The sequence below is a fragment of the Leucoraja erinacea genome, chromosome 1 (genome assembly GCF_028641065.1).
Source record: "Leucoraja erinacea ecotype New England chromosome 1, Leri_hhj_1, whole genome shotgun sequence".
Classification (NCBI taxonomy): Eukaryota; Metazoa; Chordata; class Chondrichthyes; order Rajiformes; family Rajidae; genus Leucoraja; species Leucoraja erinaceus.
Genome location: NC_073377.1, coordinates 67,606,058 through 67,622,559, shown reverse-complemented (window position 1 = coordinate 67,622,559; position 16,502 = coordinate 67,606,058). Strand labels below are relative to the sequence as shown.

Genomic DNA, 16,502 nt, shown 5'->3' with positions numbered 1-16,502 from the left:
TTATTGGAACAATCTTTTGCAAAGATTCGTCTCTCACCAAAAATCTTTTAATTGGAACTCCTTGTAAACAAGTTCTGTGTTCTCCATGTAACAGCAAGTTAATGAATGTACTCCCACTGAGCTCCTTGAAAACATGCTGCTTATTTTATGAAATGTGAGAAGTGCTTACGATGTAAAATGGTGTTTTTTTGAAGGTTTATTGGCAATAATGAGGTGCCCACTGTTTGCAGTTGAGATCTTGTAACTTATGTCAGGCATATCATTAATACAGATACTCCTAGTCCAAAATAAATCTGGTCAAAATAAAAGGCACTGAAAAACATTCAGAAGAGCATTTTGTGTAATGCTTGGATTCTGCTGCACATCATTTCAGGCAAACATTCTCATGGATATAAACACTGTCCTGCATTGCATTCGACAAAATTTGCCATCATTGCAACTCATTTTAGCCTGAGATGGACATGCATCAAAACCTTAAAATGATTCGCAAGGGTTCCTGGTTGGTTATTATGCTTACATTCAACTTTATTTTACTTTGGTAGAAATATCTCTTTGTCAAAACATTGGTTTGGATTTTGTAGGACAATGTATTTGACATCAACCTAGTCTGAAGAAGGGTCTTGACCCGAAACATCACTTATCACCTGTTCTACAGAGATGTTCCCTCACCTGTTGAGTTACTCTTGCACTTTGTGTTATTTAAAGATTTCCTAATGTTTGATGTGAAAATTTGTAAGTTGCTATCAACAGCATTGTCCCGATGTTGACCCTGGCATAATTCCACAAGGGAGTTAGAACTTGGGTTCAATGCCTACTATTTACTGAGAGAAGTTGTTTGAAAATATCCTTTCACATCTGTGTAGGCAAGGGGCCTGGGTAATAGTTTGTTAATTTAAAAATAAATATTTCCATTGGCATGTTAATGGAAAAATATAAATCTGTCCAGGGTTTAAAAATCACTCTAATGGGCTGTTAATAATTTGTTCTTAGTATTTAAAAATGTTTTTTTTTTTTCAAAGTATTGTTTTTTTGTGATTTTTTTTAAATGTTAGTATCTTTGAATGCCTCAGAAACATTCAGGGTGTTATGACAGATTAAAGTCCATGAGTCGTACCTTATAGAGACGGGTCCTTCAAGCCATGTCCACATCATTCATCTAAATCATCCATCTAAATTCTAGACGGAAGAATTGGGACTTGGGGATAGAGTCCTTACAGGAAGCAGGATGGGAAAAGTGTAGTCCAGATAGCCATGGGAGTCAGTGGGTTTGCAGTAGATTTATTAATTAATTTAGGTAAGCTGCTGCAGAAAATACATGTGGGTGCACTTCTGTGGGCTTATCTGTCTCCAGCAACCCATTACATGGCATGTTTTACATTCCCTAATATTGTCTGTGTGAAAATACCTCTCTTCATGTTCTTCCAAGTTCTACTACCATTTATGTGGAATCCACTGTTTCACGTTTTAGACATTCTTCACATCGCGTACCGAACATAGTTGGTAATTTAACTTTAGGCGTATGGTTTGAACCAACGTACACAAGATGAAATTGTGGAATTCCTGCTTAAATTATAAAATGTTTCCTGCAATAAATAAACTTCCTGACTAATCCACACCTTCATATGTTTGGCTTCCTTAATTACCTGTACATTAAATAATCAAGGATAAAGCTTTATAACTAAATGTGGTGCTTTATAAATGAACATTTAACCAATATTTACTCCTTGGAAAACATATATGAAGCATAAGTAATTTGAAGTGAAGCTAGAACCTGGTCACAAAAAATAGTATTCAAATATGAATAAGAATAATTACACAAATTCACAACTGCATTAATGACAGATTTAAAAAGGATGCTTTGCTACTATTAAGATATAACAGAATTTAGTCAAATATCAGAGAAACAATCAAAGAAAGAAATGAGTAAATCCGAAAAATGGAACAAATTTAGTGATTTGTAAGGGGGCTGTCCCACGGGCGACCTAATTGGCGAGTTTAGAAGAGTTTAGGAGAGTTTGAAAAAATGACATGTTGAAGACCTCCTTCAATCTCCTTTGACTGTTGAAGTCTAGCTTCGACTAGCTACGATTAACTTCAGGAAAATTGGACACCGAATAGTGGAGAGTGAAGACGACCTCCTTCGATCTCCTTCGACCTCCCTTCGACTATAATGAAGACTATCTACGACTACCTTAGACTACCTTCGACTACCCTCGATTACCTACGACTAACATGCCAACCTACTACGACCTACTACGACTAAACATACGAGTAAAAAAAGTATCGATTTTTTCCATGGCAACCTTTTTTTACTCGCGGGCATTTTTTAACATATTGAAAAAAAACCCGCAACCTAGCTGAGGCCTATAGAACGCGGAGACCACTCTCGAGCATGAAGGAGAGTTACGAAGACCTCCTATGACCTCGTGTCGACCATGCAGTGAGTATGAATCTAGGGCAAACTCGCCAGAACTCGTGGATTAGGTTGCCAAAGTGGGACAGGCCCTTAATAATGCCCACAGACTATAAAAACCTATTGAATAGAATGCTCAAAGTTAGGTACAAAGCACTTTTATATATGTTTTCTAAACATCGGATTTCAAATGTAGCAATCAAATGGGATGGCATAACGAAAAGAATCAAGCTCTACAAACAGAAAGTTGTCCTTGTGATGCAGCGTAATGGGTTACAATAAGAGGCGACGGGGAAACTAGAGGGTTAATAGGTGGTTAACAGTCAGCTTACCTATTACTTCCATTTGTTGTGGCGTTATGCATATCCTGCTGGTGTTTTCCATTCCTGTGTCATTGACAAACCTGGAGCACTTCATGAACTCCGGCCAGCCAGAGTCCACCAGTTGCAACAGTGGTTCACAACCTTCTCTCGCCAATTCACAGAATGACATGCACGGTAGTATTAACGTTCTAAACAAATAGGATAACATGCATGCACATGAATAATGTCTTCAAAGCACAACATTGTAATCTACTAAACAGAATTTTATAACTTGAAAACAAGCAAATAGGCAATAAATTAATCTTAAAGCCCCCGTCCCACTTAGGCGATTTTTTTGGCGACTACAGGCAACTAGGCTGTTCCCACATGGTCGCGGGGTGATGCCTATGGTCGCGAATAGTCTCCTCAAGTCGCCTAAAGAGTCGTAACGTTTTTCTGGTCGCCGCTGGATTTTGAAATGTTCAAAAGTTTTTGGCGACTGTGAGCTTGACGTAGCTTGTCTTCTCCTATCATAGGTGCTGCCGTAGGCTGTCTTCAGTTGTCTCTGACAGGGTCGTTGCTTGTCGTGGGTGGACATAGGTTGTCGTCTGTGTCGTCGTAGGTTGTCGTAGGTGTGGTCGTAGGTGGACGTTCCAATGGGTCCAACCAGGAAAGGGGTTGTGTGTGCACATGTGTGTGTTTGTAATGGTGGGGGTGGGGAGTGGAAGAGTGGTTGGAGAAGAGGGATAGTGAAAGAGTAGGAATAAGCATAGTTATCATTGGGATTTTCACAAACGAAGAATCTAACAAACCAGCAAAGGGAAATGCGGGTTCTGACAATGGGATGTCTCTGTACAATTTAGTAATTGGCCCAGAACTAGCAGATTCTGGCCGTAAGAGAAACTAGCAGAGTCAAGATCACTCACCTGCGGTAGTGACAGAGGTCACAGCAAAGTTTAATGGCATGCTGAGTGTTAATATTTGACAAATAGTTTAAACAAGAACATGTGCCAGAAGTCCTGCATTTGGCCTCCCAAATAAATCAAGACCTTATAAAGCACTTTATGCAGTTCTAATGAAGAGAGCTCAATACACATTAATTATTTTGTGAATAAATAAACCAAACTACTCTGCCAAGGTGATATCTTTGACTTTGTTCAAAATATTTGATGGGCCACTTGTTCGTGAAAAATCAGACTGCGACAGACATAAATGGGACGTCCCTAGAAGTGTGGGTCTTGGGTTTCTTTGTAATGTCAGACTGTAGAAAATGCAATTTTGTTCAAACCACGCTATTTGAATGACAATAAAAGGCATACTATTCTATTCTAGTCAAGAAACTGTTTTAAGTGGGAAAAAGTGGTACAAGGAGAAAAATGTGCTTTTGAGATGAAAGACAATGACAAAACCACACAGGACTGAAATCTTCATCATAATCTGCCAAAACTGTGTGACAAAGGAAAATACTAGTTTGTAACATTTTAGAAAGCTATTATAAAGGAAGCATAGATACCAATGTGAAATACTAATGCCAAATAGACACAACATGCTGGAGCAACTTAACAGGTCAGGCAGCATCTCTGGAGAACATGAATAGGTAACGTTTTGGGTCGATTTCTTTCTTCAGACTGACCCATTCTCTGAAATGCCATTGAGCCTATTAAATAACACAAATAGAATGATGCATTGCACATCATCATAAGCCGACTTGCAAAGTAATCATGATGTTGGCATGTTTATTAAAACTTGCATACTTAATGGTTACATGTAGGATATTACTAAGATCCTCTTCTTCTGTAAACATTCTGAATTTGGAATGTCATTTTCCAAAAGGAACTATGACCTATTAACAAGATTGCCTTTTAAATTCCTTTGTAACACGTTATGCATATTGTGCAGAATCCATGACGTCAGAAAGGGCATTATTTGGATAGAATCCATTCTTAGACAAACCAACATTAACCATCTCAAAGTTATTATTTAATCCAAATCATTTGACCGCATTTAATAAGGATTATGGAAGGAGTAACTGAATCAATATGGGTCCTTGCTAGAATACAAAAAATTGTGTGGATACCTCGGTATTATTATAGATGCCAAAATTATTTATACTATTACAACTTGTAAGAGTACAAATGTGTTGTCTGCTCATCCCTCCCTGACCCTCGGCACTTTACCCTGGAACCACTTGTTCTTGCATCTCCTGCCTCACCACCATCCAGGGGCCATCCCTGGTGTTGAGAGCACGGAAAGCAGTAGATGAGGTTGGAGGAGGTGCATGTGAATCTTTGCCTCACTTGGAAGAACTGTTTTTAAGTTTAGTTAAATTTAGAGATTAGGGTATTATTGTCACGTGTACTGCATGGTATCCAGCCAACAAAAAGATTATGGATGATTACAATCAAGCCATCCACAGTGCAGGATGATCCGTATAACATTTACCGGATTTTATCTTGCACTGAATGCTATACAGATCAGCTGCCTGTGAGGGTTGGTTTTGGGGTGTTTACTGTGTGCAGGGTAGTCATTTGGGTGGCACAATGGCAAGGCTTGTAGAGCTGCTGTCTCACAGCGTCAGACTTGATGCTGACCTCCAGTGCTGTCTGTGTGGAGTTTGCACATTCTTCCTGTGACCATGTGGGTTTGCTCCATGTGCTTCGATTTCCTCCCACATCCTGAAGACCTGTTGATTTGTAATTAAATTGGCTGCTGTAAATAGCCAGTGCGTCGGAACTGGATGAGAAAGTGTGATAACATAGAAATAGTGCAAGCAGGTTTTCAATGGTCAGCGTGGGCTCAATAGGCCGACGGGCCTGTCTCCAATACTGTATCTTTCAATCAATCGGCCGATTTAATGCTGACACGTGGTGTGCGGGACTAAGTTAGAATAGCTCTGATTCGGAAACGTTACTGTCAAAAGGCATGGGCAGTTTCACACTAAAAATTGGATGGATAGTTCATGAACTCCAACTACAAACACTGCCACCGATAACAGTGTTGTTTGATACTATCCACAAAAATCATTCCTGGCCTTTTGCTCTGCCTTTTTTTTTTTAAGTACATGCGCAACATTAAAAATTATTATTAATACAATATTTATAATGATAGCTGATAAAAAATGACCAGCTACTTAAACAAGGTGCAAAACATTATTTTTATTTTTTTCATTCAGGGATGGATGTTATGGGGAGAAGGCAGGAGAATGGGATTAGGAGGGAGAGATAGATCAGCCATGATTGAATGGCGGAATAGGCGATGAGCTGAATGGTCCAATACTACTCATATTCCTTATGACCTTATGAACTTGAGTTTAGTTCAGATAATTATTTGCTTGAAGAGTATAGAAGTTGGGAGGTCATGTTGCAGTTGTATAAGACATTGGAGAGGCCACAATTAGAGTATTGTGTTCAGTTTCAGGCATATAGGAACAATGTTGTCAAGCTGGAAAGGGTGCAGAGAAGATTTACAAGGATGCTGCCAGGACTCAAGGGCCTGAGCTGTAGAGAACGCAGGAGGATAAGGGGTAATCCTACAGAAGTGTTCAAAATCATGAGAGGAATAGATCGGGTAGATGCACAGCATCTCTTGCCCAGAGTAGGGAAATCGAAAACCAGAGGTCAGAGGTTTAAGGTGAAGAGGGAAAGATGTAATAGGAACCTTCGGGGTAACTTGTTCACTCAAAGGGTTGGGGGTGTATGGAACGAGCAGCTGGGGGAGGTAGTTGAGGCAAGTACTATCACAGCATTTAAGAAACATTTAAACAGATACATGGATAGAACAGGTTTAAAGGGATATGGGCAAGTGGGTATAGCATAGATGGGACATGTTGGTTGGGGTGGGCAAGTTGGTGCCAAATGTCCTGTTTCCAAACTGTAAAACTCTATGACCAAACAATAAATACCAGTAAGAGAATTCAGACTATTGCTTGTGTTTGAGTCCAGGGCAAATTTGGTTTGGCAAACCAGAGCACTTTCCAGGCATCAGCAATGACATATTGATATATGATACAACACTTAGTCTGAATGAATACACAGCAAGTACACAGGTAAATGATGACTTTCTGCAAGAATAAATCTGGATGCATTCAATGGATCAATCGCACATTTTTGACGAACTCAGCCTTGTCCAGCATCGGACATAGAATTAAGGTTAAGGTCTCCACCTCAGCAACATTTAGCAGTAGAAGTTAAAATGTATTTAAAATTCATGGTTAAAATAGATTTTAATTATCTGCCGAAAGTCATTTGCATTATCACAATTGGTTCACACAAGATTTTACATCAAAATCAGTGTGGTAGAATGTAATGCTTTCTTAGAAGAAAGTTTTCTGTATTTTTTAAATAATAATACCTGGTACAATTTTATTAGAGTGGAAAATGGGTTCATCAGCAATATTAAGTTTTGTTTGATATAGCCAACCCACCACCTGTGAAGTCTGATTTCACTGGAAGTTCCTAATTGTGACCTACATTTGTGGTCAGTTCAGCTTCATTGTGGTCAGTTGAATTCTGAACCAGCATTTACAAAAAATCCTCACAGATAATAAAAGTGGAAATTGTTTCCGACGTAACTCATGTATGTTTAATCACCTGCACACTTGACCAACAACATCTCTGGATAGATGGAATAGGTGACGTTTCGGATCGAGACCCTTCTTCAGGTCAGACCCGAAATGTCACCCATTCCTTCTCGCCAGAGATGCTGCCTGTCCTGCTGAGTTACTCCAGCATTTTGTGTCTATCTTTGGTGTAAACCAGCATCTGCAGTTCCTTCCTATGCACTTGACAACCAAATTACCTCCTATTGTGCCAATGTAACCAGCAGAAAAAAATAGAAATATGAGCCTGGAATTCTTAAGATAAGCACATTTTCAGATCAACAATTATGCAGTTACAGTATTTACATTTTCCTCCAAAAATCAAACCTTTAATGATTGACATCAGTTATAATCAGCATGGTTTTGGAACAGCTCCATTCCAGACCCCATGAAATAAAAACATAGAAACATAGAAAATAGGTGCAGGAGTAGGCCATTCGGCCCTTCGAGCCAGCACCGCCATTCAATATCATCATGGCTGATCATCCAAAATCAATACCGCATTCCTACTTTCTCCCCATATCCCTCGATTTAATTAGCCCTAAGAGCTATATCTAACTCCCTCTTGAAAACATCCGTTGAATTGGTCTCCACTGCCTTATGTGGCAGAGAATTCCACAGATTCACAATTTCTGTGTGAAAATGTTTTTTCCTCATCTCAGCCCTAAATGGCCTACCCCTTATTCCTAAACTGTGACCCCCCCCCCCCCCCCCCCCAACATCAGGAACATTTTTCCTACATCTAGCCTGTCCAATCTCTTAAGAATTTTGCATGTTTCTATGAGATCACCTCTCATCTTTCTAAATTCCAGTGAATATAAGCTCAGTCGATCCAATCTATCATCATATGTCAGTCACGCTATCCTGGGAATTAACCTGGTGAACCCACGCTGCAATCCTTCAATAGCAAGAATTGAGAAATTACAGAAAGTTATGAACATAGTCCAAACCATCATGCAAACTAACCTATTTCCATTGACTCCATTTACACTTCACGTGCCTACATAATCACGTAATCAAGGATGAGCCTCACCTCGGCCAATGCCACTTCTCTCTTTAGAGTTTATTTTGGACTTGAGATGCAGTGTGGAACCAGGCCCTTCTGCCCACTGAGTCCGTGCTGACCAGCAATCACCACTACCTTACACGCGAGGGACAATTTACAATTTTACCGAAGCCAAATAACCTACAAACCTGTGCGCCTTTGGAGTGTGGGGGAGCACCTGGAGAAAACCCACATGGTCACAGGGAGAACATACAAACTCCATACGGAATGCATCTATAGTCAGGATTTAACCAGGGTCTCTGGCGCTGTAACGTAGCAGCCCTACCGTTGCTCCACTGTGCTGCCCCAACTCATCGCTGTTCTCCTATCAGGCAAGAGGTACAGAAACTTGTAAACGCATACTTCCAGATTCAACTCCATAAATCAAACCTTTAATCTTTGACATGTAGGAATAAGAATTGGAATACTTTATTGTCACATGAGACTAAGCACAGTGAGATTCTTTGCTTGCATACCCAATGTATACAAATAACTACCACCTATGGCACTGACAAAGTTACAAAGCACGCCGGCTCCCCCTTTTGTCCCCCCCCCGTTGTCCTTTGTCCGCCCCCATTGTCCATTGTTCTTCCCCCTCCCCCCTCCCCCCCCATTGTCCTTTGTCCCCCCCATTGTCCATTGTCCCCCTCCCCCCCCATTGTCCTTTGTCCGCCCCCATTGTCCATTGTTCTTCCCCCTCCCCTCACGGCGGTCTCCCCACGCACGGGTCCTCCATTGTTCTTCCCCTCCCCCCTCATGGTGGTTCTCCACACTATCATTGACCATCGCCCATGGGTCAACACGCAAGGCATCGCCACGAGGCTTCACCCCATCGTCACCATGTGTAGTCAAAAAAAACTAAACTAAATTAAGCTCTACCCTCCAATTCCGTCCTAAAGATTTATTCGACCAAGCCTTTAGTCATCTGATCCAATATCTCCTAACTTGCCTCAATTATGATCAGAGTTTATTTAGTCCAAGATCCTGAGTCGTCTTATTTTATGCTACATATTTATCATGAGTGAATCTCGTGAGTGATGAATATGTAGCATAAAATAAGACGTTAGATTATATGTATGCAGAGTGTGTGATCTGTTTCCTGTAATGTATTAAAACGAAAATCATCATTTAGTTAATAAATCTGAATAAGCCTAGTTAAAAAATTAACTTTTAACTCATTTTCAGTATGGAGAAATCACATGGCAAAGAAATATTCAATTTTTGAATCCACTCCACCCAGTCGCCTTGACCCACTGCAGTTCGCCTTCTGCCACAACAGATCCACGGACAATGCCATTGCTCTAGCCCTGCACTCATCCCTGGAGCACCTGGAGAAGACAGACACCTACGTCAGACTCCTATTCATAGACCACAGCTCTGCCTTTAATACCATTATACCATCCAGGCTCATCACCAAACTCACGGGACTTGATGTCAGCACTACTTCTGCAACTGAATCGTGACTTCCTGACCAACAGACTCCAATTAGTAATGATAGGGGTCAAATTATCCTCTACGATAATCCTCAACACGGGGGCTCCGTAAGGATGTGTTCTCAGCCCTCTTCTTCAATCCTTGTACACCCACGGCTGCGTAGCCATGTACAAATCTAATTCAATTTTCAAATTTGCAGACGATACCGCCATTGTGAGCCGGATATCAAATAATGTGATGGAGTACAGGAAGGAGATTGAAAACGTTGTGTCCTGGTGTCGAGACAACGATCTTCCTCTAAATGTCAGCAAGACAAAGGAGATAATGATCATACCCCAGTATTGACGGTGCCGAAATAGAGATGGTCGAAAACTTCAAATTCCTTGGAGTCAATATCACCAACAACTTCTCCTGGACCACCCATATTGAAGCAACGACCAAGAGGGCACACCAATCCCTCTACTTCCTTCGAAGGCTTAGGAAGTTTGGCATGTCCCCTACAACTCTCAGATGCACCATAGAAAGCATTTTATCAGGATGTATCACAGCTTGGTTTGGGAACAGCTCCATCCAGGACCGTAAGACTTTGCAATGAATTGTGGACGCAGCCCAGACCATCACACAAAGCAACCTCCCTTTTATTCCATTTATTCCCAGGCCAGCAGCATAATCAAGGACGAGTCATACCCTGGCCCCTCCCTCTTCTCCCCTCGCCCATCAGGTTAAAGGTATAGAAGTGTGAAAACGAACACCGAGAGATTCAGGGACAGTTTCTTCCCAGCTGTTATCAGGCAACTGAATCATCCTACCACAACCAGAGAGCAGTCCTAAACTACTATCTAACTCTTTGATGGCCCTTGGACTATCCTTGGCCGGACTTTGCGGGCTTTACCTTAAACTAAATGTTATTCACTTATCATGTATCTATACACTGTAAATTGATTCATTTTAATCCTATATTGTCTTTCTGCTCACGGGACTTTTTCCTTCGCTCCATAGATGCTGCTGCACCCGCTGAGTTTCTCCAGCATTTTTGTGTACCTTGTCTTTCTGCTTACTGGTTAGCACGCAACAAAAAGCTGTTCACTATACCTCTGTAAACGTGATAATAAACTATACTAATCTATTTGGTATCACTATGATTCTCATCTACACATCACAAAAAACAACAAGATACTTGACTTGATAGAGGTTTTTAAAATGATGAGAGGGATAGACAGAGTTGACGTGGATAAGCTTTTCCCACTGAGAGTAGGGAAGATTCAAACAAGGGGACATGACTTGAAAATTAAGGGACAGAGGTTTAGGGGTAACATGAGGGGGAACTTCTTTACTCAGAGAGTGGTAGCTGTGTGGAATGAGCTTCCAGTGAAGGTGGTGGAGGCAGGTTAGTTTTTATCATTTAAAAATAAATTGGATAGTTATATGGACGGGAAAGGTATGGAGGGTTATGGTCTGAACGCAGGTGTATGGGACTAGGGGAGAATACGTGTTCAGCACGGACTAGAAGGGTTGAGATGGCCTGTTTCCGTGCTGTAATTGTTACATGGTTATATGGTTATACAATTGTGATGTCCTCTATATATTACAGGTCAAAAAACACAATCTCACTCATGTCCAGTTTCAAATGCACCCTCACATTTGTCAACCCCAGTGGGAACATGAATGGTTAATAAATTAAATTCAACATTAGAAGTAACAAAATAAAGGCCCATCTTTACCACATTTGAATATTTTCTCACCCAATTCAGATGCACAGAAAAGGTATAAAATTGACCACCCATAATAACTAAAATTAATATCCTTCTATAATTGGATAGAATAGATGGAGAGAGAGCTAGGAAGGAGGAAGAAACTCACAGATGAACACAATTACTCATATTTAACACAAATAATACCACCCACCAAATTGTGCATGTTGTATAGCAGCATCTCCAGCAACATCCACAAACGTGCAAAACCAATATCCTTCCCCACAAAAGCTATATTGACGAATACTGAAGAAGGGTCTCGACCCAAAACGTTACCCATTCCTTCTCTCCAGAGATGCTGCCTGTCCCGCTGAGTTACTCCAGCATTTTGTGTCTACCTTCGATTTAAACCAGCTTCTGCAGTTCTTTTCTACACAAAGCTATATTGAAAGCTGAACAAGGCTCGCTAAAAAGAGGAATTGAAAACATTGTCAAATGCTGAACAATGCACAGAATTGATACAAAACCATAGATCACCGATCTCTGATGTAAGTGCGCAATGATATCTCTTTAATTGGAGAATAAAATATTTTCTTTCTTTAATGGCTGGGCAGCAAATCTGCAACCAAAAAACCTCAGTTTATTAAACTTATGATTTCAGCATTGATGTCTAGTGTTTTTGAAAAGATGACCAAGGTTAAAGTCAATTCATGTTATTGAAAACTCAAGTGAGATTGACAAAGTAGTTCCTAGAAATCTTCGCCTTATCCAGGATGAGGATCTTTGACAATAGGTATCGCTGGAACCAGTTTCACTAAACCTATAAATATCTGAATGATAATTATTACCCATGCACTAGTTATCAAGCTAAGCAAAGAAAATATGCAAAGTACTTGTCAAGCTCTCTGGCAGCCATCAACAATAAAAATCCAGAGCTGTACCCAAACATTCTGCCAGTGAAATTCCTACACATGTGAGAAAAGAAAATATCAGTTTACTTTGAATTATTGCCTGTACCTTCCTATGTATCTCTTACTAGGGTCAGTGAGAGATCCAATGATCACAAACAAATTAGGACATTCAAAAATCATCACGTTTGCACAAAATTATCCAGATGTATTTGATGTTTCCCACTTCCCTGCCGCAAATTCAGATACCTGCAAAATAAAGAACTGCCATGCACTGAAGTTTCAGCTATCGCTAATCGGTATTGTTCTATCAAAGATGAATATGTAATTGTGTGGTAAGGAACTGCAGATGCTGGTTTATACTCAAGATCAAGTTCAAGTTAATATTTACTGTCACATGCACCAAATGTTACGGTGAAATTAGGGTTACCATACAGCCATGTGAATAAAAAAAGAACATAACACACGATAGAATTTAACATAAACATCCCCACACAGCGGAATCAATATTTCCCACTGTGAGGGAAGGCAATAAAGTTCAGTCATCTTCCTCTTTGTTCCCCCGTGGTCTGGGCCTTTTCAGCCCTCACCACTCGCCGCTACGACGGCCTGATGTTCAGGCCCTATCGCCGGGATGATCGGAACTCCAACGTCGGAACGGAAGAACATTCTCATCGGCTCCGAATCGGCCACTTCCTACCAGAGACCACGGCTCCCGAAGTCCACAGGCCGAGCTGGGCAGAAATGCAACACTGATGGCCCTCGGCAAAGGGATCCCAGGACCCCGTGATGTTAAAGTCAGCGCCGCCCGTGGCTAGAAGCTCCACAACCACAGCTCCACGATGTCAAAGCAGCAGGCCCAACACTCCGAGCTTCAACATGGCGATCCCCGGTAAGGATCGCGGAGCGGGCGATGGTAAATCAGTGCTGCGCCGCTGCTGAAGCTCTGGTCAGTCTCCATCAGGAAAGGCCGCGCCAATCCAGATGGTAGGCCATGAGGGGGTGGGGTACAAAGACATGACCCGGAGAATAGTCCCATCCTCGACCAGGAAGTGACTGAGAAACAGTTTTCCCATTACCCTCCCCACCTCCCCCACATAAAAAGACTAAGAAACCTCCAAAACATACTTTTTAAACAGAATAAACATAACAAAAATATTAAAAAACAGGCAGACAGTAGGCAGAGGCTGCCATCGTACGGTGCCCCTGGTGGACCATCATCTGAAGATATACACAAAATACTGGAGTACCTCAGCAGCCCAGACATCATCTCTGGAGAAAAGGAACAGGTGACACTTCAGATCGGAAAGCTTCACCTATTACTGTTCTCCAGAGATTCAGCTGCTAGTTACTGTGTCTCCAGATTATTTGCTGGTTCAAGGGTGTTTGAATCGATCAAGTGAAGAATATGTCACTTCCAATGCAATGTACTGAGAAACCAAATCCTCTTGCCATAGAAATCTTAATACAAAAGGGTGCCTTCTTACAGACAATCCCAATCCAGTGGTCTACACATGTTATGGAATAATCCTTATAATGGAATTTCTGATTATCATGTGCTTTGTGAATGTGATTATCAAATGCTCTTTCAATCATAAATGCAGCCTTAGCACATTTTAATTTATGATCTCAAATGTTTTTCAAACTTTAGAATTTAAAACATTTATATGGCTTGATGTCAAATTAAGAATTACTACTATTCCCAATTTCCTTTAAGGAGGTGGTGGTGAGATGCATTTTTAAGCACGTCAAAGCTTGCAAGCTTGGTAGGTGCATTTCGTAAATGATTCTCAGTAGACCAAGGATAGGTGAGAGCAAATGTTTAGGCTGAGGTGCCAATTTTATATGGATAGAATTGAGTTCAGGGCTAAGTATCCAAGCATGCAGAAAATATTTCAGGATTTTCAAAAATATGGCTTGTAGATGGTAGAAAGATTTTGTGGAGTCAGGAGCAAGTTCCTCATTAGAGAATATCCCACCTTTATGCTGCTCTTTCAGTCACTACTGTATATGTACGCAATAATGTTCCAGTCAAATCACTGGCCAATGTCTTTCCCAAGATATTGACATGTGGTTCTTGGTATTAGACCTTGATTGTCCATGGAAGGAGGTTATCTTCTGCAGCAAGTCAGTAAGATTAAATTTTAAATTCATTAAAAGCCCAGGGGATATGGAGAGGAACATTGATTGATATTCGCATGACAAGCAAGTTATTTGCCACTTCTGCCTGAATATTGTCCTGGATGAAATCATTGGCTGCAAAGCTGCAAATAAAACTGAGCAACATAAACTAATTGACAATCTTTAACAGATCAGAAGAGAAAGCAGCAGACGGTGTTTGGACCTATAAGCAACCCTGAGGAATTCCCACAAAATTTCCCGGCCTGACTGATGCCAAACAAGGACAAGCATCATCTTTGAGGTATTGTTCTAGCCAGACTGGAAATATTGATCGCTTCTCTCTTCTCCCATTGGCCAGAAGATGTAAAACCTTGAAATTACTTACCACCAGATTAAAGAACATTTTCTTCCCCGCTATTATCAGACTCTTGAACAGAGCTCTCATGTACCAAGAATGAATTCCTGATCTCCCAATCTACCTTGTTGGCTCCCTTGCACTTTTTTTAATCTGCATTTTTTTCTTTGTAGCTGTAAACAGTACTTTAGACTTTAGAGATACAGTGTGCAAACAGGCCCTTCAGCCTATGCCAACCAGCACACACCCCATACACTAGCAGAATCCTACACTCTAGGGACAATTTGCAATTTTACCAAAACCAGTTGGGCTGAGGTATGGTTGATGGAATTTAATACAGAGAAATGTGAGGTGTTGCATTTTGGGACATCTAACAAGGGCAGGACGTACACAGTGAATGGTAGGCCTCTGGGGAATGTTGTAGAGCAGGGCGATCTAAGATCTAAGAGGAATCTTGGAGTGCAGGTGCATGGTTCGAAGGTTGAGTCGCAGGTAGATAAGATGCTCAAAAAGGTTTTTGGCACATTGGTCTTAATCAGTCAGAGTATAGAAGTTGGGAGGTAATGTTGCAGTTGTACAAGCCGGCGGTGAGACCACATTTAGGGAATTGTGTTCAGTTCTGGGCACCATGTCATAGAAAATATTTTGTCAAGCCTGAAAGGGTTCAGAGAGGAATTACGAGGATGTTGCCAGGACTAGAGGGTGTGAGCTATAGGGAGAGGTTGAGTAGGCTGGGACTCTATTCCTTGTAGCGCAGGAGGAGGAGGAGAGATCTTATAGAGGTGTACAAAATCATGAGAGGAATAGATCAGAGAGATACACAGTCTCTCTTGCCCAGAGTAAGGGAATCGAGGACCAGAGGACATAGGTTCAAGGTGAAGAGGAAAAGATTTAATAGTAATCTGAGGGGTAACTTTTTCACACAAAGGGTGATGGGTGCATGGAACAAGCTGTCAGAGGAGGTAGCTGAGGCTGGGACTATCCCAATGTTTAAGAAACAATTAGACAGGTACATGGTTAGGACAAGTTTGGAACAAGTGCAGGCAGGTGGGACGAGTGTAGCTGGGACATGTTGGCTGGTGTGGCCAAGTTGGGCTGAAGGGCCTGTTTCCACACTGTATCACACTATGACTGTGACTCAATGAATTAACCTACAAACCTGTACGTCATTGAAGTGTGGGAGGAAACAGGAGCACCCGGTTAAAAACACACGTGGTTACATGGAGAACGTACAAGTTCTGTACAGACTGCACCCAAAATCAGGATAGAATTCGAGTCCCTGGCGCTGTAAGGCAGCAACTCTACCACTGCGCCATTGTGCCACACTTTGCTTCTTTTCATTTTTGCACTACCTGAAGTCCTCATGTATGATACGCCTGGATAACATGCAAAGCAAAGTTTTTCCACTGTATCCCAGTAATGTGACAATAACATTACATCACATTACCAGATTTTTATTTTAAATATAGCGATTATTTATGAAATATTGTCATTTGACATTCAGGCCATGTATTCCTTTATTAAAATATTGATATATTGAAAAATTTGACATATTTAATATAATTATGTTCTTTAACATTATTAACTAAATATTGTTTTAAGTAGAAGGTGATGCGAAAGGAATGTAGGAATACTG

At 40.9% G+C, this 16,502-nt stretch overlaps 1 protein-coding gene across 1 annotated transcript in view; it reads right to left on the bottom strand.

Moving 5' to 3' along the window:
- The window catches only part of corin (corin, serine peptidase), a 156,447-nt gene that overhangs the window by 90,534 nt on the left and 49,411 nt on the right, over positions 1-16,502 (bottom strand). The window contains 1 exon segment of the mRNA XM_055636671.1: positions 2,746-2,924. Within this exon segment, the coding sequence (XP_055492646.1) occupies positions 2,746-2,924 (179 nt within the window).